The 27,282-nt window shown below is 49.9% G+C and overlaps 3 protein-coding genes across 4 annotated transcripts; 2 read left to right on the top strand and 1 right to left on the bottom strand.

Moving 5' to 3' along the window:
* The first annotated feature begins 11,559 nt into the window (after nt 1-11,559).
* On the top strand, nt 11,560-13,509 carry Pgp (phosphoglycolate phosphatase). Its single transcript, XM_008845219.3, has 2 exons — nt 11,560-12,296; nt 12,389-13,509. Exons 1-2 carry the CDS (start codon nt 11,657-11,659, stop codon nt 12,712-12,714), a joined length of 966 nt encoding a protein of 321 aa, XP_008843441.1. The 5' UTR covers nt 11,560-11,656; the 3' UTR covers nt 12,715-13,509.
* A 1,319-nt stretch (nt 13,510-14,828) lies between these two features.
* Nucleotides 14,829-16,713, top strand: Bricd5 (BRICHOS domain containing 5). Its single transcript, XM_008845182.3, has 5 exons — nt 14,829-15,550; nt 15,744-15,899; nt 15,980-16,081; nt 16,336-16,486; nt 16,589-16,713. The coding sequence occupies exons 1-5, from the start codon at nt 15,425-15,427 to the stop codon at nt 16,681-16,683; spliced, it is 630 nt and encodes a 209-aa protein (XP_008843404.1). The 5' UTR covers nt 14,829-15,424; the 3' UTR covers nt 16,684-16,713.
* Nucleotides 16,646-20,411, bottom strand: Mlst8 (MTOR associated protein, LST8 homolog). 2 transcript variants are annotated; one of them, XM_008845200.3, is made up of 9 exons: nt 20,056-20,410; nt 19,663-19,863; nt 19,448-19,499; nt 19,201-19,363; nt 18,773-18,848; nt 18,537-18,689; nt 17,712-17,836; nt 17,429-17,592; nt 16,646-17,310 (listed from the first exon to the last, which is right to left on the bottom strand). In XM_008845200.3, the coding sequence occupies exons 2-9, from the start codon at nt 19,789-19,791 to the stop codon at nt 17,192-17,194; spliced, it is 981 nt and encodes a 326-aa protein (XP_008843422.1). In that variant the 5' UTR covers nt 19,792-19,863; nt 20,056-20,410; the 3' UTR covers nt 16,646-17,191. The 2 variants fall into 2 exon arrangements, with proteins under 2 accessions (XP_008843422.1, XP_029425681.1); XM_029569821.1 differs by having other exon boundaries at nt 19,201-19,499; nt 20,186-20,411.
* Between the last annotated feature and the right edge of the window lie 6,871 nt (nt 20,412-27,282).

Genomic DNA, 27,282 nt, shown 5'->3' with positions numbered 1-27,282 from the left:
AAAATTAAGGGACTGGAGAGATGGCTCAGCAGTTAAGAGCACTGCTTGCTCTTGCAGAGGACCCAGGTTTGGTTCCCAGCACTCACATAGTGGCTAACAACTGTAATTCCAGTTCCAGGGGATCTTAGGCCCTTCTCCTGGCCTCCACAGGTATTGCATAAACATGGTGCACTTACATACATACAGACAAAACACTCATACACGTAAAATAAATAAATAAACAAACAAATAAATGCTGGGTATGGTGACACATGCCTTTGCTCCCAGCACTAGGGAGTCAGAGGCAGGCAAATTTCTGTGAGATCAAGGCCAGCCTGGTCAACATAGGGAGTTCTAGACCAGCTAGGGCTACAGGGAGACAGGGTTCAAACTCTGGGACTCTGTTGGGAGACCTCTGTTATGCAAAAGTCGAAGCCCCTTCACACCGGACAGCTCATGCAGCTCGGGGAATGTGCCGCGGGCTCCTTTTCATAGCAAGGTGCTTTCTGGCATCTTTCCTGTCTCTCCCTTTGAAGTGGCCGCCACAGATGCCTTGACATAAACATGGCCTTTGGCTCTATGCATACCATGCCTTCCTGTGTGTGGTTTTTACAGGTGGACAATAGTCTAGCAGAAACCCACTTCCACATGTAAATAGAATATCTCACAAAGTATCTAAAAGCTTTTACCACTACCCCCATGGTATATAAATATGCTAGTCTTCTCTTAATAGTCGGAGATCAGGTCAGAGACTGAGACCCGGAGATCAGGTCAGAGACTGGGTCCCAGAAAGCTGGATCAGCAGAGAGCTGGACAGCAAGGAGCAGAGATACAATAAAGCAGTAAACACAGACTAAGCCGTGCCTTGAGTCCTGTGTCCTACTACCGGCGACCTGACCTCACCGGAGAGCAGCACTCTCCGTTACCGACCCACGGATATCCCAGCTTTCGCCACCTCCGTGCTTCTCCCGGTGGAGCTCACTGGCCAGGACTCCGCAATCCTGAGGAAGGGCACAAGGGTGTAATAGGGGCGGGATCTCGACTAGATAATACTCTAGTAGCAGAGAAAGCTCTCCACTCCAGAGAAGTGTGTAGCTATCAGCTACAGCCAGCATCAGAGAAGTCTTCGCACCTGCCGTCTCCAGAGAGGCGCGGCCGGGCCAGCCAGGCCCGCCAGCCGCTAGCTAGACAGCGGGACCAGAACCACGGCGGGAGAGTGCACGCACACCTGACCACGGGCCACATCCAGAGTGAGTGCGCCGGGGAGCCCAGGCACGCTCCCCACATTGCTTGCAGCCAGACTCACGCCAGGATTAGCCAGGTGTGGCGGAGACCCCAGGGTGCCCGCACACACCACGCCGGGGGTCAAGCGACCCGCCCCATAGGACTCCCATGGTAGAAGGAGAGAACCAACTCTCACAAACTGTCTTCTCACCTCCACACATATACCATATAGGCACACCCATACACATACAAGCATAGATAGAAGATAGATAGATAGATAGATAGATAGATAGATAGATAGATAGATAGATAGATAGATGATAGATAGATAGATAGATAGATAGATAGATAGATAGATAGATAGATGATAGATACATACATACATGTAATTCAAAAAACTTCAGGAGCTGGAGAGATGGCTCATTGACCAAGAGCACTGGCTTCTCTTATAGATGACCCAGGTTCAGTTCCCAGTACCCACATGGTGGCTAACAACCATCTACAACTCCAGTTCCAGGAGATCCACAGCCCTCTTCTGGCCTCCACAGGCATTGCACACATGTGTTGTACTTGCATACGTGCAGGCAAAACACTCATACATACAAAATAAAATAATAATTTTTAAAACTTCAGACTAGCGTTGGGGATTTTACTCAGTGGTAGGGCACTTTACTAGCAAGCACATGGTCCTAGGTTTGCTCCTCAGTTCTTGAAAGAAAATACAAAATAATTTTTTAAAAATATTTTATTTATTATTTTTATTTTATATGTATGAGTGTTGTACCTGCATGTAGGTAAGTGCACCCATGTCATGCAGTGTCCGTGGAGGACGGAAGGGTCTGTCAGATCCCCTGGAACTGGAATTATGGACAGTTGTTAGCTGCCATGTGGGTGCTGGGATTCAAACCCAGGTCTTCTGCAAGAACAGTCAGTGTTCTTAACCGACTGTTTCTTCTGTCCTCCGAGGGCATTGCACGCCATGGGTGCACTTACTTACACGTAGGCAATACACACATACACATAAAATAAAAATAATAAATAAAATTAAAAAAAAACTTTTTAAAGAGTTAAAGATTTCAGTCAGGGCTAGAGAGATGGATTAGCAGTTAAGAACATTTGCTGCTCTTGAGGCCCTGGGTTCTGCTTTCCACACCCACATGGCAGCTCACAACTGTCTGTAACTCCAGTTCCAAGGGATCTGAAACTGTCTTCTGTCCTCTCCAGACACCAGGTAGGCACATGGTACACATACATAGGTGCAAGCAAAATACTCATATACATAAAATTCAATAAATAGGGGCTGGAGAGATGGCTCAGTGATTAAGAGCACTGGCTGTTCTTGCAGAAGACCTGGGTTCAAATGTGAGCACCGACATGGCAGCTAACAACCATCTGGAACTCCAGTTCCAGAGGTATTGACACCCTTTTCTGTCCTCCCTAGGCACTCCACAAAACAGGTGCACTTACACACATGCAGGCGTAACACTCATACACATACATAAATAAAATTCAATAAATAAATTTTTTTGAGACAGGGTCTCCCTGTAGCCCAGCCAGCATGGAACTCACTATGTAGACCAGGCTGGCCTTGAACTCACAGAGATCCACCTGCCTCTGCCTCCCAAGGGCTGGGACTAAAGGCCTGCACCACCAAGCCCAGCCTCCTTTACAGAAAATATTTTCTGATCCTTCTTCTATGATTTTCATATAACGTGTTACAATATTTGTTATCCAATTTTCTCCTAATACAGTAAATTTTCCATTTTACTAGCCAAGAAAAGATGTAGAGGTATTCATCATCTCCATTTTTTTTAAATTGTATGTGTATGCATGTCATGTATATGTGTGTGTGTGTGTGTGTGTGTGTGTTCCAGTGTAAAGGCCAAAGATGAATTATGTCAGGTGTCTTCCTCTATCGCTCTCCCCCTTATATCTAAGAAAGGGTCAGAGGCTTGCCAGGTTTTGGCTAGACTAGTGGCTATAGCAAGCCCCAGTGATCTTCCTATCTCCACCCCTCCACCAGCACTGTGGTTACAGGCCCACATGGACATGCACAGCTTAGCTTTTTACATGATGGGGGATCCAAATTCAGGTCCTCATACTTGAGTAGCAAATTCTTTTACCCAGTGAGCCATCTCTCAAGCCCCACCATCTCCATTTTGAAGATGAAAATGGTGAAGTGCAGAATTGTCAGGATATTTGCCCGGGGCTACCTTGAAGACTCTAACTCCGGCTGGGAACTCAAAGAACTCTGCCAGCTCAGTGATTCCCAGCAGGCTGGATACCAGGTCCTGGGTAAATCAAACCCAATCCCCTCCGGCAGTCTATGCTCCAGGGAAGATGATACATGGGCACAGGACCAAGAGAAGTAGTATATCCCTCAGCAGGGAGCAGGCAGTTCTACCCTTGGAAGAGAACTATGCAAAGGTTGTCTCCATATTATGCTGTCAATCTGGGAGATAGAGACCAGAGACCTTTGGCTTGGAAGAGCTGAGATGTATGAGAAGCAGGTGGGGCCATCAGCACACAGGATGGGGTAATGTTGGAGCTGCCTTTTGTAGGTGAGTCACTCTCCATTGCTGGTGTTTGGCAAAGAGCATGACTGTGCATATTTCAGAAGGATGTCAGGGCTTAACCAAAGCAGGAATGGACCTCAGAAGTTGCTGGCATCCAGGATGGCTCTCTGAGAGGGGCAAATGAGAGAAATAGCTGGTTGGGGTTTTTGAAGCACAAGATATCTGGGGAGCATTAAGGGAGGAAGTGAGCCCAGAGTACTGGAGTACTTCCCTCCAAGATGTGCTGAAGAGGAGTGGAAAAGCCACCATCCAGGAAGTATAGGAGGGAAAGGTGTCCAAAAAGAGGAAGAAGCTGGGTGTGGTGGCGCATGCCTTTATCCCAGCACTCAGGAGTCAGAGACAGGCCAATATCTATGAGATGGAGTCCAGCCTGGTCTACATAGTGAGTTCCACACCAGCTGGTTTTACAGAGACCCAGAAAGAGAGAGAAAGAGAGAGAGAGAGAGAGAGAGAGAGAGAGAGAAATGATGGCACATACCCGTAACTCCAGCATTTGAGAGGCCAAGGCCAGAAGGTCACTGTGACTTTGAAACTATACAGTGGGTTCAAGGCCAGTGTGAGCTATAGAGTGAGACTCTGTCTCACAAAACAAAACAAAAATTTAAATAAGGAGCTGGAGAAGTGACTCAGTGATTAAGAGCATTTATTGAGTACTTCTAGAGGACTCAGGATCAGTTCCCAGCACTCACCTTATGGCTAACACTCACCTTAACTCCAGTTCCAGGGGCAGCAGGCATCCACAAGGTACACTTCATACATTCAAGCAAAACATTCATATATAAACATACAATAAAACTAAGTAAAATCTCTCTCCTTTTTTCTTTTTCTTATTTTTGTTTTTTTAATCCTGTCTGAATAAAAACATAAATGAATAATTTTTTAAAATTATTTTTATTTTATGTGTATGAGTGCATTGCCTGCATTATGTAAGTGCACCTGTGTCTTGCAATGCCCATGGAGGTCAGAAGAGGGCATAAAATACCCTAAAACTGGAGCTACAGATGGTCGTTAGCTGCCAGGTTGGTGCTGGGAATCAAACCCAGGTCCTCTGCAAGAACAGTCAGCACTCTTAACCGCTAAACCATCTCTCCAGCCCCATAAATACAATATTTTTTTCAAAATATAAATAAAAAACAAAGGGAGAACTGGAGAGATAGCTCAGAGGTTAAAAGCATGCACTGATCTTGCAGAGGACCTGAGTTTGATTCCCAGCACCCATGTCAGGCAGCTCACAATCACTTAGCCTGTAACTCCAGCTTCAGTGAATCAGCTGTGGAGACTTGCACACATAAGCACATACCTACACACACACACACACACACATAAAAATTAAATAATTTTTTTTAAGTGAGAAAAGGACCTGGGTTTAGGTGAACCTGAGAAGCTGGCCCAAGAGAGACAGAGAACCAGCTGGATGGAGTGGGCCAGGACTCCTGCTTGGTCAAGCCCTGGGGATGAGAACAGGGCATCCTGACAAGGGAATCTTGGGCCTACATAGGCAGCAAGCACAGGAGCAGATCACTGCAAGGCAGGTGGCTATTATCAGGGAAACTACCTCTCTCACCCCAGACAGCCTCTTGTCCACCCTGCCCTGAGCTCTAGCTGAATACCGTATGTTCATGTCCCATGGTCATCCTGGACAAAAACTCCAAAATAGTTCATTGGTTTAAGGATTTTCTTTTTCAGAGTGAATGTACATTTATTAAGGAAAAGTGAAGTAAACTCTTGAGAATGGGAAGGTTTACTGGGGAGGAATATCCCCCATTTTTCAAAATTTTAAGTTTGGTAAGTTGTTCCAGCTATCCTCAAATTTCTAGGATTTGACCTGACTTTAGATGTACTTTACATAACTAAGCATATGCAGAACAGTGAGGTTGCTTCTTCTCCCTCCCTCTCTCTCCCTCCCTCCCTCCCTCCCTCCCCCCTTAGACAGGGTCTCGTATGTCTAAAACTGGTCTTGAATTCTCTGAATAACCAAAGATGACCTTGAATTTCTGATCATGCTGCTTCCACCCCCACCACCCTCCCTACCCCGAGGTTCAGGAATTATAGGCATATACCACCATGCCTGGTTATTTGGTGCTAGGGATGGAATGCAAGGTCTTGTACATGCTAGGCAAGCACTCTACCACTGAGCTACATCCTTAGCTCTTTTTTTGTTTTGTTTTTTAGAGAGACAGGATTTCTTTCATTCTGTAGGCCCAGGCTAGCCTTGAACTCATAGAAATCCTCTTGCTGGACCAGTGAAATGGCTAAAAGTGCTTGCTGCACAAGCCTGACAACCTGAGTTTGATACCTGGAAGCCACAGTGGAAGGAGAGAACCAACTTCTAAAAGTTGTTCTCTGACCTTCATGTGCACTGTGGTGCAACACTCATTCATATATGTTATATTCCCTCACACACACAACACACACAATAATAATTAAAATATATAAATCCTCCTGCCTCAGTCTCCAGAGCTCTGGGATTATAAGTGTGAGACACAAGGCCCAGTTATGGGTGTCTTTTTTTACTTAGGTCATTGAATCAGTAACATTATAAAAACATATAATGCTTATGTGTGTTTTCTGAATCACTATAAATTTATGCAAAACTACTAAGATTTGTGTGTCTCTGTATTATTTACTTATCACTATGATCAAATACCTGACAAACAGCAACTTAGTGGTTTATTTTGGCTCACAATTTGAGGGTACATTCCATAATGGGGCAGAAGTACATTTTAGCTGTGACTGCTTGCATATTGATGAAACAGGAAGCAAAGAGCAGGGAAATCTGGCTCCCAGCCTTCCTACACCTTCCCCTTTCTTTCTTTTTTTTTTCAGTCTGAGCTCTCAGTTAATCCTTTCTGGAAATGCCCTCACAGACATGCCAGAAAAATATGTTGTAGTAAAGCTGACAATTAAGATTAAGGTTGTTGGAGTACTTGCTTAGCATTCAAGAAGCCCTGGTCCAATCTCCAGCACTGCATAAACCAGACAGGATGGCTTATGCCTGTGATCTTAGCACTAAGAAGATGGAGGCAGAAGGGCAGGAGGATCAGAAGCTGAAGATTATCCTCAGCTATATAGGGAACTCTAAGCCAACCTTGGATACATAAGACTATCTAAAACAACAACAGGGCTGGAGAGATGACTCAGCACTGGCTGCTCTTCCAGAAGACCTGGGTTCGATTCCCAGCATCCACATGGTGGCTAATAACCATCTCTAACTCCAGTTGCAAGGGATCCAATGCCCTCTTCTGGCCTTCTTGGACTTTGCATGCCTTTTCACATAGGCAAATACTCATACACATAAAACTAATTTTTTTAAAAATAACAAAACAATGACAATCAACAATCACAGTCTAACCTTATACCATTACCTATTCCACTTGTAAACTGTTCATCTCTTGGAAAGACATGACACTGGTACAATCTACTAGAAGTTATACACGCAGTGCTGTGTGTCAGGAATGTATCAGATGGGCTCCTTTCCATCCACAGGGCCACTTCACCATGAAGACCACTGTTGCTTCCAGATTCCTCCAGGACCTTGTCCACAGCTATCTTTTCTCCATTGAACCCCTCTTCCACTATGCAAACTAAGTCCCTATCACCCACAGACATACACCCACTCAGCAGATATGGCAGAGCCGAACTTTGGGGTTAAATTTCATCCATCTCTGCATTGTCCAGCTGTTGACTCTCTGTAGCTCAGTTTTCTTATTATAAATGGGTATACTGGCCGGGCATGGTGGTACACGCCTTTAATCCCAGCACTCGGGAGGCAGAGGCAGGTGAGTTCGAGGCCAGCCTGGTCTCCATAGTGAATCCAGGACAGCTGGGGCTACAGGGAGACCCTGTCTTGAAAAGACCGAAAAAAAAAAAATGGGTATACTAACCATCCCTATCTCTCAGGACTGTCCTGTAATTTTGACAATAGTTGCAGGTAAGGAGAGGCTCTTGTCCAGATACTTACTGAATGTTCAAATGTAAGCCAAGGCAATCAGACACATGTTTTGGAAGCCTGGTCACATCTAGACAGCATCAGTATTCTTCATTGTAGCTAGTATACCAAATCAACAGGCGGCTGTTGGGTGACAATATCTGTGTTCATATTCTTTTGTCTGTAAAATGCAGCTCTTCCTAGGGGCAGATCAGCCCTCAAAGTGGCCCACACCTTTAATCCCAGCACTTGGGAGGTAGAGGCAGATGGATGTCTGTGGGTTCAAGGCCAGCCTGGTCTACATAATGAGTTCCAGGCCAGCTGGGGCTATAGGGAGACCCTGTCTCAAAAAGATCCCCCCCCCAAAAAAAGTTAAACATGAAGGCAGAAAGGAGAGGGTGTTCTCCCAGGAATGTGCTCTAGGCAGGAACCCTGCAGGCCCTGCCCTTCAGGGTGGTGGTCCTTGTCCTTTGAGGCTTCCCAAACCAACATACAGGGACTGTTACATAAACAAACAAGGACCCTAGGGGCCTTGCCCAGTATGTTTGAAGGTAAGAAGTGATCCAGAAAAGAATTTATGAGGAACTGGGGCTCAAGAGTGAAGTAGGAAGTTGACCCACTGGGAATCAGGTGTGTACATGGCACCAGGCAGGCCTTCAGGAAACTGGGAAGCACTGTCATCTGACATTGGACTATAGTGAAAAGTGATACTGATGCTGATAAACACACCTCCCTATGTTCTAGACATTTCACTCTGAAGGGATATACCCTAGATAGGGGAACATATGTCCACATAGTCATACATAAGAACAAGAATGTTCACAGGGACATTACAATAGCCTTAAACTAGAAACAACCCAAATATCCATAAGCAGGAAAACAGATAAAGCAGCAGGACTAGTGGTGGTGTGTTTTCATGGTGGCCCATGGGACAATTAAATAAAAATTAATCTGAGGATGGATTTCAAAAACATTATGTTGAGCCAAAGAAATATGACAACAAAGGGTACATCTTATTTGTAGGATGGTCTAGTGGTGGACATAGTGGCTCATGGCTGTGTTCAATGCCCAGAACTGCATAAATTGGGGATAGTAACACACATCTATAATCTCAGCACTCAGGAGGCAGAGACAGAATGATCAAGAGTTCAAGGTCATCCTCAGCCACATATTGAATTTGAGGCTGACCTAGACTACATGAGATCCTGTATAAAAAAAAAAAAAAAAAAAAAAAAAAAAACGATGAAAACAACAACAAAACAATAACAACAAAAAATGGTGTTGAAGAGATAGCTCAGCAGTTAAAAAGCACTGGCTGCTCTGGTAGAGGACCTGGGTTCAAACACCCACATGGCAGCTAACAACCAACCATAACTCCAGTTCCAGAGGATCTGACGCCCTCTTCTGACCTCCTCAGGCACTGTACAGTGTGGGTGCACTTACACACATGCAGGCAATGCACTCAATACACATAAAATAAAAATAAATAAATTAAAGCTGGGCGTGATGACACATGCCTTTAATCCCAGCACTTGGGAGGCAGAGGCAGGAGGATCAATCTGAATTCAAGGCCAGCCTGGTCTACATAGTGAGTTCCAGGCCAACTGTGCTACAGGGGAACCCTGTCTCAAAAAGACCAAAAATAAATAAATAAATCCCCCCTCCCAAAAAAAACCAGTGAGATGGCTCAGCTGGTAAAGGTGCTTGCAGCCAAGCCTGATAACTTGAATCCACTCCATGATGCGATTGCACACACAAATGGTTTGTTTGTTTTTTAACCCACCAAAGGGGCTGGAGAGATGGTTCAGCTGTTAAGAACACTGGTTGTTCTTGCAGAAGACCCGGTTTTGGATCCCAGCACCCACATGGCAGCTAACAACTGTCCGTAACTCCAGTTCCTCTGAGGGCATTGCATGACACAGGCACTCATACACATAAAATTAAAAGATAGTTTAAATATATATATATATATATTTCTGTGTGTAATTATGAGATGTGTGTGTACACATGTGTGCAGGTACCCATGGAGGCCAGAGAAGACATAGGATCCCTTGGAGCTAGAGTTAGGGCCGCTGTCAGCTGCCCATTGTGGTTGCTGGGAACTGAATTCATGTCCTCTGCAAGAGGAAGACAAGCTCTTAACCCCTGAGCCATCCCTCCAGCCCCCCAATTTTTTTTTTTCTTTTGAGACCTCAAAAGGTCTCCCTGTAGCCCCAGCTGACCTGGAACTCACTATGTAGACCAGGCTGGCCTTGAACTCACAGAAGTCTGCCTGATTCTGCCTCCAGAGTGCTGGGATTAAAGGCATGGGCCACCATGCCTGGCATCAAAGATAAAAATTTTTAAAAGATTATCTAGAACAGGTAAATAAGAGTCCGAATAGAAGTCAGAAACATAGTTGGGAAGGGGTATCCATTTACTGATTGGATAGCGTCACAAGAGGACTTTGTGTGAGGTATTGGAAATATTCTGTATTTGATCTGGATTGAGTATACATGGGTATATACATATGTAAAAATTTCATTGATGGCATTGGGCTGGTGGCAAATGCCTTTAATCCCAGCACTTGGGAGGCAGAGGTAAGCAGATCTCTGTGCAAGGAGGGCCAGCCTGGTTTATGTAACAAGTTCCAGGCCAGCTGAGGCCATAGGAAAACCTGTCTCAAAAAAGTAAAAAAAATAATAATAATAAAATAAAATCCATTGATGGAATAAGAAAGATGGCTCAGTAATTAAGAGCACATACTGCTCTTGCAGAGGACCTGGGTTTGTTTTTCACCACCCACATCAGGCAGCTCACAGCTGCCTCTTAAGTCCAGCTCCAAGGGATCCAACACCCTCTTCTAGGCTCTGGAGTTCCTTTATGCACATCCACATAGCCACACAGAGACATACACATATACACATAATTTTAAAAGTAGTAAAAAGAAATCTTTAAAATTTCCATTGCGCTGTACACTTAAGTTCTTTACTGTATGCTATGCCTCAGTAAAATTTTGTATAAACAGTTGATGATAATGACCAATTGCTGAGTACCACACTGTAGGCAATACCCTCCTGGATATATCCCACTGCCTTGAGATCACTGGTTACTGTCTAGGCAGTGTTTTTGTTTTGATTTTTTTGTTTGTTTGTTTGGGACAGGGTCTTTACTATGTAGTCCTGGTTGACCTGAACTCACTATGTAAACCAGGCTGGCCTCGAACTCTCAGAGATTCGCCTGCCTCTGCTTCACAAAGGCATGTGCTACCATGCCCAGCCTACAGAGAAAGTGTCTTTGCTCAGAATTAGAGGTACGAATGCGAGACCCCTGGGGAAAGGAAAGTCCGGGATGGCTTCCAAGACTAGAAGGTACTCGGTTCAAGCACTGACACCGTGTCCGGTCCATGTCCAAGCCGTGAACAGTGGTCCCTCAAAGGTGTGGATGTGACGAGTTCAAGCGGCCCCACCCGCCGAGCTCCCGCGGAGAGCCCCACCCTCCAGACCGCCAGGGAAGGCAGCCAATCAGCGGCCGGACAGGCCCAGGGTCCCTTCACCAGGAGGCTTCGTCACCTAAACTGACCAGCGGTCTCCAATGGGCGAGCTGCCCCTCGGCCACCAATAAGCGGCGGCCTTACGTTTCGTGAGGTTCTCGGCCCGCAGCGTTTCGATAGCGTGCGCGCTACCTCGAATGCCAGTTGGCGTCCTGCCAGCCAATCGGTGGCGTGTTCCGGCTCAGACAGCCAATGGCCGGCCGCTTCCCCGCGCCGGGCGGAGACGATTGGCGCTGAGCTTCCCGCAGCTTGCGGGAAGCGCAGATGAATTGGCTCAGGCATCGCCAATGGGCGGTGCGCTCGAGCTGCCGGGCCAATGAGCGTGCCAGAGGCGGGGCCGAGGCCGCGGCGGGTGGCAGCGAGGAGCGGTCGGTGGCGGCGGCGGCGGCCGGTGGCGGCGGCGGTCAGCGGGTGGCCATGGCGGAGGCGGAGGCGGGCGGCAGCGATAGCCGCTGCGTACGGCTGAACGCCGAGCGGGCCCAGGCGCTGCTGGCCGACGTGGACACGCTGCTGTTCGACTGCGATGGCGTGCTGTGGCGCGGCGAGACGGCCGTGCCAGGCGCACCCGAAACTCTGCGGGCGCTGCGGGCCCACGGCAAGCGCCTGGGCTTCATCACCAACAACAGCAGCAAGACCCGCGCGGCCTACGCGGAGAAGCTGCGGCACCTGGGCTTCGGCGGCCCGACGGGGCCCGACGCGGGCCTCGAGGTCTTTGGCACGGCCTACTGCACAGCGCTCTACCTGCGCCAGCGCCTGGCCGGCACGCCGGCCCCCAAGGCCTACGTGCTGGGGAGCCCGGCCCTAGCGGCCGAGCTGGAGGCCGTGGGAGTCGCCAGCGTGGGCGTGGGTCCGGAGCCGCTCCAGGGCGATAGCCCCGGCAGCTGGCTGGAGGCGCCGCTAGAGCCGGACGTGCGTGCGGTGGTGGTGGGCTTCGACCCGCACTTCAGCTATATGAAGCTCACCAAGGCCGTGCGCTACCTGCAGCAGCCCGATTGTCTGCTCGTGGGCACCAACATGGACAACCGGCTCCCGCTGGAGAACGGCCACTTCATTGCGGGTCCGTGCGCCCCGGGGCGGGAGGTTGGAGGTCGGGTCCTGCCCCTCCGCGTCGTCTGACCCCGGCGTCCCCTTCCCTTCCTCGCCCCGCAGGTACCGGCTGTCTGGTGCGAGCCGTGGAGATGGCCGCCCAGCGCCAGGCCGACATCATTGGGAAGCCTAGCCGCTTCATCTTCGACTGCGTGTCTCAGGAGTATGGCATCAACCCAGAGCGCACGGTCATGGTGGGGGACCGCCTGGACACAGACATCCTCCTGGGCTCCACCTGTAGCCTGAAGACCATCCTGACCCTCACCGGTGTCTCCAGTCTTTTGGATGTGAAGAATAATCAAGAAAGTGACTGCCTGTCCAAGAAGAAAATGGTCCCTGACTTCTATGTTAACAGCATAGCCGACCTCTTGCCTGCCCTTCAAGGTTAAAGATCTAGTATCTTTAATCTCTGGAATAAAAAAAAAAAATTGAAAATCAGTTACCTAAATTAATAGATGGGGCTTAGGAATGGCTCAGCTAGGTGGCTACAGACTGTAAATGGAGTTAAGCAAAGGCAGTAGTTAACCTTGTAAGTAAACTTTGGCGGGGGGGGGGGGGCGTTGTTTACAGATGATTATATTTTAAGATGCACTTTTAAGTTTGGAGGGCATTATGGGGTGGGTCCTGTGCCCAGGATTCAGGTAGCCTCAGGCCTTGTTGGTGAGAGTGAGGTGGGTCAAGTGGTGTGTGTCATACATTTTATGGAAAAACTTAATTCAGGGATCAAGCCCTCTGAGGGGCAGAGAAGAAAGGAAGGGCTCTTTTACAGACCAAATTGGGGTTCCCCCCATTGTGGTCCTCAGCAGGAGGAGCCTGTTACTGTGTACTAGTTCCTCACCTGCAGGTGGGAATGGAGGGAGGGGGCTGCTCCCAAGTGGTTTCACCCTATTGTTGGGGTGTGGGTGCTGCCCTTGACATTCTCCACTTGCCCCTGCTTTCCTTGAAAACCACTTTGATGTCACGATTGTCTGTTCCCTTTCAGATGCCCAGCACTGCATCTATTCATACACAGCTCTCCGGTTCTGTAAACTCAGCCCAGTTACGTTCAGCTGTCTCAATAGACATTTATATACCCATGTGTCTCACTGAGTGTGGTCCTCTGAGTAACCAAGTGGGTATGAATGCCTTCACTGAACTTGGCTGCTGTGCAGGGAGCTATTAAAAAATTTTTTTAATCGGTGAACAACTTTGTCAAGTGGTGAAATTGAATTTTAAGTATATAGATTAATAGCTGTGCTGTCTCACTGGGTACATCCACTGAAGAAGTATCATGCCCTGCAGTCAGCAGCACAGTCAAAGGCATATCCAGTGAAGGATTGCCTGTTGCCAGGGGTGCCCTTTGTGCAGGGAGGAAAGAGGTGTCCCAAGAATAGTCTCTTAGAAAGTATCCAATGTCTTCCTGGCCTCCCTTCCCAGGGTCACCCTGGGTTGGGGTGGGGTTAGTTGTCATCAGTACCCCATGACACCACCTAATTTGGTGCTGGACTCAGTTGTTAATGACTAGCAGGAAGGCCCACCAACCAGTTGAGCTCTTGGTATCCTCTGGGCTTTTCCTTCTCTGTTCTGTGGGTCTGCTGACCTTTAGCAACCTGCTGAGCAGACTAGGCAGCATTCACAGGCCAAAACCTCTGGGAAGCTGTTCCTTTTGGCTGACTCCTTCCTGGCACCTTGCCCTGTACACAGTGGCTTCTTGTGGTCATAGCATTTCACCTGTTCATCAAGTTCTCAGAGCAATAAAGGGTATCCTATACCTGCAGCTACTCCCAGGCCAGGGATGGCTGGGGGTGAAATGGTGCCTTAGGTCAACATGAAGGCAGCCACACCTGTGAGGTTGGTGGTGTGGACACTGGCTTTGAGAGGGTGGCTCAAAGTGGGTCTGGATATTGAGCAAACCTGTCAGGGTGTTGTCACCCGCACAGGAGCATACAGCAGTACAGCAGCCAGTCAGTTCCCTCTTCTGGGTAGCCTGAGAGCCTGTGTGTGCTGCATTTCCAACTTTTTTCACTGTGTGAACCCAAATGTACATTAAACTTTCAAACCCACACTGACTGGCTCTGTCTTCCTCACTTTCTTTGTAGTAGCAGCTACCTAACTTTGTCTGGGGGCAAGGCAACAAGACTTAAGGCATGCTGGGATTCTAATTCCAGAATCTTCCAGAGCTGGCACACTGATTACTACAGCCCCACCCTGCTTTTGATGAACAGGTCCTGAAGAATCAGGAAGTACATAGCACAAAACCAGAGCAAAACAGCCTGAGTGAAGCCTGTGACTAAGTGTACAGCTGAGCCATGTGTCACAGGGCTAGACAGATCAGGAACCAGGGCAATGAGCACAGTTGGTTTAGAAGAAAAAAACATGTTAGGGAATATGTGCAATAGACTAAATATGTGCAAAATATCCCAGCCTAGTGCCCACCTGGTCCTGGGTATAGGGATACCCACAGCCCCATCTGGTATTGGTGGGGCCTGGAAAGATGTTGGAGATGCATGGGGAGAGGGGTGTAAGAAGGCAGCCTCATGCCAGTGGTTCATTAAACAGAAGTTTATTGATGGTCTCTTGTGCCCAGTTCAGAAGCCAAGAGGTAATATCCTCCAAGAATCAAAATCCACCACCACCAGACAGAATCATCCTAGCCAGGTGCATGGACTTCCTACCAAGGCCTCATTTTTACATCTTCCCAGACCCATTGCTCTTCTGTCTGCATGAGCCAAATGTCCAGAGCTACACCTGGTGAGCAGCAACCTTTGTGGGGGAGGAGGCTGTCCTGGCTCTGACAATGGATATCAGATACTGGCTAGGAAGGAGGCAGTGGGGTTGGGAGGGGAGGATATAGTTGTTCAACTCATCAAAGGCATCCTGAGGTTTCCCTGGCTGCTTCCAAGGGGCTGCAGACAATCAGTACATTGTCAGCAGGGGCTGCAGCATGGAGCAAGAGTACAACCACACTGAGAGCCCTAGGTCTGGGCCTGCTGAGGTGAGTGGCTCTACTACCCCCAAGAAAAGGGCACAGGGATGCCACCACCCACCATACATTAGCCCCTTACCTCCCTGAGCAAGTCTGCTTCCTGGTCTCTAACCCAAGAAGCACCACTGATAGCAATGTGCCCTCAGGTGAAGACCAAAACTTGCCACAGGGGCTGGAGAGCAACAGGCTTGCTGATCCTGCTGACACTAGTCACTGCAGGAGCTGTGGCTGGAGGGCTTCTTGGCTACAGCTGTCCGAAGGTGAGCCCCGCCTCAGGCCCAGAGGTATGGAGAGTGGGAAGGGGACAGGAAGGCCAGCACCTGCCAGCCTTCCCATGGAGTCAGGAATAAACCCTGGTCTTGTGGCAGAGAGCCAGAGAACCCAGGGGTGAAGGCCCACTCAGGTGATAATGTAAATGTAGGTGTCAGGACTGAACTCCAAATTCCCTCTCAGCCATTACTGCAGATGCTCCGACTGAGCCTTCCAAGTCCCAGAAAGCCCTGGCCCAACCAAACCACTCTGGTGGACGTGGCCCAGAATGTGGCGACCATCATGGTGACTCCGCTTCAGAGCAACCACAGCTGGGCTGTGCTGTTCGACGGGCAGAGTGTGAGTAGACTTGGGAGGGGGAGAGAGTACAGGTATCAGGGGTGGCCTTGGCCTTGAGACTTACCCATCTCCCTCCCCAGGGCTGCATCTGTTACCGCCCTGCAGAGCACCAGGCCTGCTTCCTCCGACTAATGGAGGCCCAAGATTGGGAGACCCTGCAGCTGCTGGTGAATACTTCCAGGGTGAGGAGTCCTGCTTGGCTTGTGCCCACCCCCCGACCCCCCAGGCCAGGGGCCAGACAAAAGGTCCTGTGTGCAGTCTAGCTGGGCCAGCCAGGGCTCTGGTTTCAGGGGAACAGAAAGCTCTATCTTCCCCAAGCTGAGGCTGTTGACAAGAGCAGGTAGAAGGGCCATCAGGTGGGGGTAGGATATGAGTGCACTGCCCAGCCAGGATCAGGGAAAACTCCATAAAGTGGCCCACCAGAATCTTTCTGTAGGCCCAAGAGTCCCATGTACCTGGCCAAGATACCCACCATGTCCAGGAGCTGCTGGCAGTGCTTGGGGGTCATACTGTGGACCCTGCCCAAGTGGGGGCTTCAGTGCAACACCTTTGTGCGAAGACTCCCATCTACTGGGCCAGAAGAGCAGGTGAGTTGGGGCAGGTTGAAGAAGAAGCCTGTGGCTCCTGCAAGATGGTACTAGGAGCCTAGGTGGAAGTCCTTGAGGATTCATGAGTTCCCTTCTCCCCAGGGCCCCAGAGACAGCGGTTGATCTACCTCTGCATTGACATCTGCTTCCCAAGCAATATCTGTGTGTCAGTCTGCTTTTATTACCTCCCAGACTAAGCCCCACCACCTGGCCTTGCCTGGCCCAGCCTGGTCTTTGGTCCCACAGGCTAGCCCTGTCCCTATAGGTCAATAGGCTGGCCTGGTCACCAGCATCACAGAGGAGGATAGCTGATGGTGGGGACTAATAAACCCTTCCACCTGGCCATGGTTGTAATCTCTGGGGCCTCTGGACCTAAACAGGGGTAGGGAGGGGAAAGGGAGGAAGCATGCCTGGAAAGTAGGAACAAGCCTCAGATCCCCTCAATAGCTCCAAGTCCAACCTTTCTGAAGACAGAATAGACTCCCAGTGAGTTGCTTGACAAGGAAAGAAAGCCCCAGGGTGGAGAGGCCTGGCAAGTCTAGCTGACCAAGAGTGGTCAGGGTAACTTGGTTAGGTCCAGTTGGCTTGGCAGGCAGAGGCTGACTGGAGCATCTCACTTGGACCAGGATATTGTTCAGTTATATCCACTTAGAGCCATTATACCAGGTAGTCCTGACGGTCCAATGTAGCCCCAAGGGGCAGAGGCTAGCCCAGCACACTGTCATTGAAGGCCAAGCAGACAACAGCTTTCTGATGGCCACCATACTCCCTCTTGATCTCTCCTGTCTCCACACACCAGAGCCGAGCCAGGTTGTCGGAGGAAGCTGCATGGAGGGATTGATTGGGTAGTAGCTTAGCACCAAGGCACAGGAGAAGCAGCAACTATGAATGGCCCCCCTAGAGGCCCAGAGAGGGTAGGGGAGGCAGGAGGACAGGGCTCACCTGTGACAATGTACTGGGAGTCCCCTGAGAAGGCACAGCCCCACATCCAGCCTCGAGATGACTCTCCAGGGTTGCTACTCTTGATGCTGAGCTCTGTCATTAAGGAGAAATTGGATGTCCTCCAAATTTTACATGTCTGGTCAGCTGAGCAGGTAGCAAGGAGCCTGGGCGGAGACATGGGATGTCTCAGCAGTCATTGCCACCCTGCACCCTCTTACCATATACCAGGTAGCACCCCTAGCCCTTGCAGATCCCTTCTCAGGCCACCAGGCCCTGCACGCACGTGGAATCAGGACTGAAGCGGCATTGTAGGGCGTAGCGTGTGTGGGCTGGGATCTTGGTCTTAGGAATGAGCTGGGTCACCTCATCACCAATGCCTCCTGTTAGATTCCAGACATAGCAGTTTCCCTATAGGGTAGGAGAGTATACATTCAAAACCCAGAGCCTCAGACAAGGATCTAGACCTGGACCCATGACAACCTGGGTCAGAGTAGGAAAGGAAGCACCTACATAAGGCCTGGCCCTAATGAAGGGCCATGGCCAACCAGCCAAGAGCAGAAGGCCACACTAGTCAAGGACTCACACACACTTCTTTAGAGGCTGCTGCAGACCAACAGAGATGTGCAGGAGGAGAGGAGACCCAGATAGACGATATGGCGGCTCAAGGCTGGGAGGAAGAAATGCTGGTAAGTGATACACTTAGATTTAAGTGGAGAAAATAAGTCTATGGAGAAGAGAGCAGGGCCCAAACTGAAACATCCTGCAGTCCATGAGCAAGAGCCAGAACATCTTAGGGTCTCCTCAGGGAATAGTGCAGCCTGGCCAGTAAGGCTAAAGGATGCTTCTATGGCTTAAGGACAGATTGGGGTGGCAAGGAGACTGTCAGCACCAGAGGAGATTAGATAGTCATGGACTAGAAGGTGGTAGAAAGAGGAAATGACAGAACTACTGGTTGAGATGCCCAGGCTGTGGGTAAACAACAGAAGTGGTACCCAGGATCCTGGTCTTGGGAGCTGGGTGGATGCTAAGGGGAGAAACTTGAGAAATAACCAAGGAACCAGCCCAAGGGGTTGGGTAATGAGCTGCCCCTGCACCCACCAGCACTCACAGTGCTATTGACTGCTGCCATATAGCTGGCATCAGGATCAATGTGGGCAGATGTGATGGAAACCTCAGGTTCAGGGATCAGTTGCTCATTGTGGTCTGTCTTTAGGTCCCAGATATGGATAGCCCCACTCTGGTCACCCACGATGAGTTCTGCCTGGAGTATAGGGAAAGTGAGATATGATAACACTCCTGTCTTCCAAAGTTCTCAAAGGTACCAGTTCCATGAATGTCCCTTACCTGGTTAGGATGCAGACACACACAGTTAATAGGTGCATTCACCTGGAAGATGCGCTGACACTGCAGGTTCCGGGACCTGTGGAGAGTGAGGTTACACAGAGTCTTTAGTGTGTGCTGTTGATGCCTCACCAAAAGCCCCCACATGGCCAATTTCGCCTTTACTCCCTGCTGATGGGAGTTACCTCTGTCTCAGAGGAAATGCTTGTGAAGCTAGGTTCTTCCCTGACAGGTGTCTGTGTGTGCTGGCCCTGAGCCTCAAGGGTGGGCTGGCTCTTTGATGCAATTCCCATTCTGCTTTCCTTCTGCCCTCAATTACCCATTCAAAGGCCCCATGCTCAGCCTCTTAGGAGAATATCTACCCAAAGACAGTTCCCTAGCCTGCCCTCTCCCCACCAGGCAGCCATCCTCTCCAGCCCAGCACTCAGTACCTGAGGTCCCAGATGCGAGCTGTGCAGTCCTCCCCACCAGTATACATCCAGCGACCATCCTCATGAAAGCCCACAGATGCAATGTTCTTATTGACTCCATCATAACTGATGATGGGGTTGGGGTTATTGGAGTTGAGATCATACATGCGGATATGTTGGTACCCTAGGAACATAGGTCGAATTGAAGCATGGGTGCCCAGGTTTATCTACCATCGATCAAAAGACAGAGGTCAAGAATCTCAGGTACCTGCAGCAGCAATCATACTTCGGTCTGGTGTGATTTCCAAGGCATTCACCTGCTGGGTGTGTGTTAAGGATGATGGAACGGGAACTGGGGGAAAGGAGGCCTTGGGGCCACAGGTCCTCAAGGGTTCCACCACCTGCCCTGAACTCCACCAATGCGACATCCATGCCCAGGGTCCTACCCAACACCACTCTGGCCGCCTCCCAAGTGGAGGATACAGAGTCCTGATGCTGCACAGTGCGGGTGCAGATCCCACTGTGGGCCTGCCAGAAGCGCACGGTGTGGTCATAGCCTGCAGTTGCCAAGATGACAGGGTCACTGCCCACTGTGCCTGGGGAGGTGTTCATGTTGTGTCTGTTGGAAAGAATGAGGCCTGCACAGGGCCAAGAGCTGACAGGCAAGGGTCAAATTCAAAACATCTGGAGAGGAAAGAGGCGTGAAGTACATGAGAGATTACCCTCCGCATACTACACTGGTTTTACAATTCCCACTTTGAATATTTTTAAAAGTGAGCGTCGGGGTTGAGAGTTGCTCTGACAGCGACAAGAGACTGCTGGGTTCCACGGCGTGCTCCTTCCCCGCCACCCTCACGGAAAGGGACGCCACCGCACCTGCAGCCAACAGGAGGCAGTCACACGCAGAGGGTAGTCACTCGGGGCGCCGTCTGCCGCAGGGGCAGGCCACGCATGCGCAGGCCGAAGGGGTGGGGAAGAGCAGAGCGCTGCAGCTGCGCATGCGTACCTGACAGGCCGCGCGATCTGATGGGTGGGGGCCATGTCTGCCAGGACCCCTGAGCTTCCCTGGGCTCTGCAGGCCGCCCTGGCTTTGCCCTGCTAGCCTGATTGCCCTGGCCGTGCCCTCCTAGCCACCCCCCACCCCCCAAACAGCCGATTCGCGGCCCTTGTCCGACGGCCTCCGCACCTTACATGCGCTCTGCACGCTGCCTCTGTCCAGGACGGCGAGGCGAGTCAGAGCGAGTCGATAGAGGCAGGAGCGGAGCGGAGCGTTATCGATGGGCGTTCAGGGCAAGACCATGGTTGGGTGGGGGAGTTGGGAGCCAGACTAAAGTTCTGGGGCGGGGGATTCCAGCGGTGGCCCCGCGCAGATTGGTCGCCAGCAGCTTCAGACTTGTGCTCATTCGATATCCACAGCTCTGGTGCTGCTGTCTGTTTTCCAGGCTTGGTCCCCAGGCGCGATCGCACTAACCCCTCCCCCCCATACCCTACCCTACTTACCACTCCTGGCTAGGATTTCCGAGCTAAGACAGAACTTGAATTTCAGATAAGCAACATTTTTTTTTTCTTTAGTGTAAGCGTATCTCAAACATTGCGCGGAACATATTTATACTAAAAGAATTTCTTATGGGGGGGAGGGGTTGTTTTGAGACAGGGTCTCCTTACAGTCCTAGTGGGCCTGGAATTCGCTAAGTAGAGATCAGGCTACCCTGGATCTCACAAAGATCAAGCTTGCCTCTACCTCCGGAGTACTGGATTTAAAGGCGTGTGCCACCATACCTGGCTAAGAATTACTTCCTTAAAAGAAATCCAAATGCATTTGGGCATTCTGTACTTTTGCTTTATCTGGCAACCCTAGTCTGGGGACCTCTCCAGTCCCAGCTTGAACTTCAGGGCATCCAAATCAGCCCAGGAAACTGCAAACACCCATGGCCTTCATTTTGGTTCTAACCCTCCCAACTCCAAGCAGTTGGCTGGCTTTCCCATGATTTGTCCCCACTCCTATAGAGCTACTACTCCCTCTTTATTCTAGCCACAGAGAGGATGCACAGATGCATCCTCTTGACCAAGGCCAATTTCCCTTTCCATCCACCCAGACCCTGGGTCACGGACACCTTTCTTCCCATACTTCCCCACTCCCTCTTTTTACAGAATCTCTTAGCATTTTGTTTTGTTGTTGTTGTTAGTGATTTGTTTTTGAGACATGGTTTTGTGGTCCACACTGACTTCAAACTTACTGTGTTGACAAGGATGACCTTGAACTTCTGATCCTCCTGCCTCCACCTCCTGAGAACTGGGAATACCTGTGGGTGCCATCACACCCAGTTTTATGCAGTGTTGGAGATCTGTCTAACCCAGGCCTTTGTTCATGGTAGGCAAGCTCTCTACCATCTGAGTATCAGCACTAGTTCCAGCCTCCTCTTAGCATTTTACCATAAACAATCCCAGTACTCTCCTTAGAGCTGAAACTCTCTCTTTCACAGAGTTGTCCTCACCATGTTGCTAGCTCCACTTCTTACCTCCCCTTCATTCCCCAGCTTTACCCCCAGCTCTCTGGGTGAAAATTCTTCAAGGTCACTGTCTATCTCACTCTGCCAAATCCAATGGATACTTTTCCTTCCACCTCTTGACCCTTATGTACTGTAATTGACAGAAAAATCTCATGTCCTCCCTTTTTGCTCTAGTACTAGATCTCTCTGCCTTCCCCCAGAGGCTAGCTCCCTCCAAATATTTCTCTGTATATCATATGGTCCCTGGGGGCTAGAAACCACTAGCTCCATGGCTTCTAGTGTCATCCTTGCCCTGGTGACTTCCCACCCGTCTCCAGCTCCCAGGCTTCTGAAGCCTCCCCGCTTGAAACATATCCAGCTCCTTGTTAAATGCCCCACAGAGACACCACCTTCCATGGCCAAGGTAACTCCTCACTGACTCCAGTCCTTCTGTAAGCAGTGCCAACCTATAGGTTACAGCTAGGCATAATCTAAATATATGCCCTGTCCTCACTCTTCCCTTCAGCCACCAATTTCACTGAGCACTTACCTCCCCCACCTCTTTTGAAACCCTACTCTAGTCCCTCTGTAACAGCCTCCCCACTTGCCACACACACACTTTTCCACTACAGAGTGGTCCTTTTTTCTTCTACTTCTTTGAGACAGTGTCTCATATATCCAAGGCTAGTCTAGAACTTGCTATGTAGCCAAAGATGACCTTGAACTCCTTATCCTCCTGTCTCCACCTCTCATGTGTCAGGATTACTAAAGGGCCTTCACCAGAGTGTTTTACAAACTGAAATCTGGCCCTATTATCCCATAATCATCTTCTGGGGTCCCAGAAACCCTCCAGGCTCCTGGTCCCAGTCCCTGCCTCTTCCTAGTCTCTCCTCTCTCCAGGTCACTGGCTTGACAGAGGAGGTGACAGCTTCTTACCTTACCATACCCTCACTTGTGTCCTTTGCCTGTGTCTAAGGGTTCTCCCCTCTAGTCATTTATCTCCCCAACTCCTGGCTTTTGGTACCTTTAATTTCATTTTAAGAGCTTATTCTAGCCAGGCATGGTGGCACATGCCTTTAGTCCCAGCACTCAGGAGGCAGAGGCAAGCGGGTCTCTGTGACTTTGGTGCCAGCCTGGTCTACATAGTGAGTTCCAGGCTAGCTGGGGCTACAGGGAAACCCTGTCTCAAAGAAAAAAAAAAAAGCTTATTCTGTATGGGACTTTGTACTGGGTATTTTAGTTCAGATGAAACTCACATAGCATTAAATTGACCACTTATTAAAGGTTCAATTTTATTTATGTGTGTGTATGTGCATGTATGTGTAGGTACTCACAGAGGCCAGAAGAGGATGTCAGATTCCTTAGAGCTGTAGTTATAAGCGGTTGTGAGATGCCGTGTGTGTGTGTGTGTGTGTGTGCTGGGAACCCAGGTCCTCTGAAAGAACAGCAAGTGCTCTTAACTGCTGGGCCATCTCTCCACTCCCCAAATTAACCATATAAATTGAACAGTTTAGGCTGGGGATGTAGCTCAGTGGTAGACAGCCTGCCTGGCATATGCTAGACAGAACAGCAATAAATAAATAAAAATAAAGTGAACAGTTTAGCCAGTATGTTGACACATCTGTAATCCTGGCACTTGGGAAGTTGAGGCAGAAGGATCATAAATTCAAGGCCAGCCTTGCTTGGCTACATAATGAGATCCTGTCTCAAAAAAAAAAAGTGACCAATTCAATGGCACAGTGGCATTTAGCGTACTGACTTATGCAATCATGACTTCTATATAACTCCTAAACTTTGTCATCCTCCTCAAAGGAGACCTGCACCTACTAAGCATTCACCCCTCAGTCTTTCTCCCCCACCCAGGATTCCATTGTATGCATGGACCTTATTTTATTTATTCACTGATGATGGACATCTGAGTTATTTCCTTCTTTGGGGCTACTGTAAAAGAGTGCTGTTACAATGTTCATGTACAAGCATTTGTTTGCATACATGGTGGAAATATCCTACAAATGAAATTGCTGGTTCCTATTTGAGGAACTGCCAAAACATGAGCATTTTCACTACATCATGCCTATGCCCTCACAATGACTCTACTCGGGAGAATCTGTCCCCATGTGGAGATAAGAAAACAGGCTTACAGCTACACAGATCCCTTGGAACTGGAGTTACTGATGGTTGTTAGCTGCCATGTGGGTGCTGGGAATCAAATCCAGGTCCTCTGGAAGAACAGCAAGTGTTCTTGTGTGTTTGAGTGTATTGCCTGAATGTTTGTAAGTGCACCCATGTCTTGCAATGCCCACAGAAGTCAGAAGAGGGCTGTGGATCTCCTGAAACTGGAGTTATGGACTGTTGTTATCTGCCATATGGGTGCTGGGAACCGAACTCGGGTCCTCTACTAGAGCAGCCAATGCTCTTAACTGCTAAGCCATCTCCCCAGCTCCTCATTTTCTTTTTGATGAAGACATAATCTCCCCTGAAAGCTCAGAGAACTTTGGTAAGTCCTGGGTATGCCGACTGAGAGAGCCAGCATTGGAGGATGTCTAGAACCGTATCAACCACAATGGAGCCCGAGAACAGGGAAGAAAAGTGGCCAAACATGTACAGAGTCCCACCTGTGTCCTGAGATGTTGCACTTTCTTGGGGGTTCTGGGTGGATCAGGAGCTGAAGTCTGGAAGGCTGCTGCTGATCCAGCCCAGAGTTCGCCGTTAAACTGGGCGTGGCCCTGAGCATGCTGAGCAGCTCCAGCATCTCTATGGGGTTGGAAGGAGGCTAAGGCATGTGGCTTTTGAGCTTTTATGGGGTACTGATCACGATCACAGCACTTTACAGAGATGGCACCCACAAGAATGACAACTGACATCTGCTGTGTGCTTCCAGCAGCCTGTGGGGAAGGCACATTTAGCATCCCCATTTACACATGGGGGTTACTGGTGCTTTAGGGGATGCCCTGAGCAGGTGCACAGCCAGTGAGCAGAGACAGGGGCTGCAGGCTGGCTGGCAGCGGTCAAGCATCCGGGAAGACGGCCAGCTGGGGCTGCAGTGAAGCTGCCGGCCAGCTCTGCTCCAGGCAGAGCCTTAGCAATTCTGCTGGCTCAGCAGCCCCTCCTCCTAGGATCATCTTCAGAGGCCTGAGTTCCTGGAGGGCTGCCCTAGTCCCAGACATCTGCATCCTTTGCCCCACCAGTGGAGGTAAATGACTGTCTTGCTGTGCCACTCTCATCCCCAGGGTGAACCAGGGGTGAGGGGTGGAGTGGATCTACGCAGGTATGATATCCATGCAAGACCTTCCCATCAGCCCTACAGGCAGAACTGCTGGCCCATTTTACAGAAGAGGCAACTGAGCATTGGGAATTTGTCCATCTGTGGGAAGCTTCTGGCCTTCTTCTTTCCACTATCCACCCTATAGGGTGAGAAATCTCTGGGGCCAACGACAGGAACCCATCTAGAACCCAGATGCCCCTTCCAGATCACAATATGCATACGTACCTGGGATCCTGCAATTCCCTGCCCAAAAGGCTCTAGTCAAGTCCCCCCAGTGTGCACTGCTTCTTCCTGGATGGAAGAATGTGATGCCCACCCCTGGCCTGAAGAGTGACTCAGGGGTGCCTGTTTATGGGGTGCAGATGGTGCTGATGCTGGAGCTGGACAGAGAACAAGAATAGGGCAGCTACAGGCAGGGGCCAGTTCATGACCCAAAAGGAATCCAAAATTTCTAAATTTAAACTTGGCCTTTCAGGTATTGATGAAGGTATATTTGTCAAAGTAGGAGGCTAGAACATATTTTATTTAACAGGTTATTAGTGTGAGTTACAACATTGAAATAGTCAGACATTTGGTGAGTGGGCTTCTGTCCCCACCCCCATCCTACAAGGCTGATTTGATTTACCTTACCAAGCCCCAAGCACAGCAATAATAATAATGATAATAGATGTTTTCTTTTTTATATTTATTTTTGTAATGCTTCCTGTGTGCTTGGCACTGTGTCATGTGAAGATTAATACAGTTACAACCCATGCAGGAAGGTCCAAGGACATCACACTATCCATAGCATCTATTTGCTGGGCACTTAAACATCCTTTGTGGACAGCATCACAGTTATCCCTGCAGTAGCCTAAGGGGACGCATCATGATTACCCCATCATGGGAATAAAAGACTCAGAAAGACAAAGTGACCAGTTCATGATGGCAAATCCAATAAGAGGAAGAACTGGGACAGGAATCAAAGCAAGTTTCAAGTAGACTCATGACCTTGAAACCCTGGGACCTTGTAGCACATGCCCAGGAACATGAAATATCTCTATACTTCAGTTTTTTCATCTTTAAAATGGGGGCAATAAGTCCAACCTCATCTCCAAAGTGACCAGCACAGCACTTGACTCTGTGAGTACCCAGGAATTTGTCCCTGTAAAGTGTCAGAGGAAGGACCCTTGCATTTAAAGTTTCTGGAAGCCCAGCACATGTTAGAAGACTTACTCTCACTCCCTGAGCCTCATGATGAGGGAATTACATGGTCTTGGAAATCTGTGTGTCTGCCTCTTCTTCCTCACCCTCTGGCCACACTGCTGGACCTGCTTGCTCCATGATCCAGGGCCACAGGGGCACTGTGTCAGGTGGTGCATATGTGAACCCTCACTAAATTCTCCCAGCACAGCCTTGCTGGATTGGAAAGCTGCTCTGCTCTTACCTGTAAATGGGGAAACTGAGGAAGCAGAACCTTACCTGGAACATAGAGCTCAAGTGATGTGCATCCACAATGTTGCAGGCAAGCAAGAGGAGGAGTCGTCCCAGGGCAGCCCTAGCCTTCAGGTGAGCCAAAGAAGGGTGAGACCTGAGGTGTTTGGGTTCCAGCATCTCCGACACGGTCCTGACGGGATATGAGATTGCCTTGGCAGGACTCAGACTGGTGCTGGGCAGGGCAGGGACCCTGGTGATGCTGAGGATAGGAGGTTAAATCCCCTTCCTGTGGACGTAGAGCGTTACACCCCAATAGGTGCTGAGCTTGGGGAAGTCAAGTTTCCCTTAGGGCTGCCCCTGAGGGAGAACTGTCATCCTGCATTTTTTGTGGAGAGAAGCCAGAGGCTGCCAGGGAAGCAGGTGTAGCTGGGGGGAGGGGGGTACGGGTTCCCTGACACCGAATTCATTATTGGGAGATTCCTCTTCACAGTCCCTCGACACCTCCCACGGGAACTACGGGCCAGAAATGTCTGACAGCCTCTGGCAGACCCACTCTGCTGCCACTGGTGCCCGGGTCCCCGCCCGCCCACTGCCTCTGTGTCCCTCCCCCTCGGTCCCGCAGCCTCTGAAAACCTCTCCCTGGCTCAGCCTGGCGTCGCTGCCGTATCCAGGCTCTGTGGCCAGCACCCCTGCGCACCGTCCCGAATCCCTGGCGGTCGTCTCAGATCATCCTCTGTCCGCAGAGGCCGGGTCTGACCCCCGCACCCGCACGTGGGGAGGGGGCGTCTGGGAGAGGGGGGAGCGGGCTGATACCGGGGCGGAGCCTCGGAGCCGGGCGCGCAGCCGGAGCGGGCTGACGGAGGTCAGCGGCCCCGGGAGCGGCCCCGGGCATCCGGGAGGTGGCTCAGACGCCGCGCGCCCGCCCCCAGGCCGCCC

Source organism: Nannospalax galili, unplaced genomic scaffold, assembly GCF_000622305.1.
Source record: "Nannospalax galili isolate Female #2095 unplaced genomic scaffold, S.galili_v1.0 scaffold471, whole genome shotgun sequence".
In the NCBI taxonomy this organism is placed as follows: Eukaryota; Metazoa; Chordata; class Mammalia; order Rodentia; family Spalacidae; genus Nannospalax; species Nannospalax galili.
The sequence above is the reverse complement of the archived record's forward strand: the minus strand, read 5'-3'. Positions and strand labels throughout refer to the sequence as shown.

Bases quoted from the DNA above. Each gene is read 5' to 3' on its own strand.
- Mlst8 (XM_008845200.3), bottom strand. From the start codon at position 19,791: ATGAACACCTCCCCAGGCACAGTGGGCAGTGACCCTGTCATCTTGGCA. The intron at 17,593-17,711 runs GTGCGTGCAGGG...GTCTCCGCCCAG, and splicing joins CGCTTCAGTCCTGATTCCAC to GCTCCTTGCTACCTGCTCAG. The intron at 17,311-17,428 runs GTGAGCCCTGTC...CCCTCCATGCAG, and splicing joins CTCCCAGTACATTGTCACAG to CTTCCTCCGACAACCTGGCT.
- Bricd5 (XM_008845182.3), top strand. From the start codon at position 15,425: ATGTGCCCTCAGGTGAAGACCAAAACTTGCCACAGGGGCTGGAGAGCA. The intron at 16,082-16,335 runs GTGAGGAGTCCT...ATCTTTCTGTAG, and splicing joins TGCTGGTGAATACTTCCAGG to GCCCAAGAGTCCCATGTACC. The intron at 16,487-16,588 runs GTGAGTTGGGGC...CCTTCTCCCCAG, and splicing joins CTACTGGGCCAGAAGAGCAG to GGCCCCAGAGACAGCGGTTG.
- Pgp (XM_008845219.3), top strand. From the start codon at position 11,657: ATGGCGGAGGCGGAGGCGGGCGGCAGCGATAGCCGCTGCGTACGGCTG. The intron at 12,297-12,388 runs GTCCGTGCGCCC...CTCGCCCCGCAG, and splicing joins GAACGGCCACTTCATTGCGG to GTACCGGCTGTCTGGTGCGA.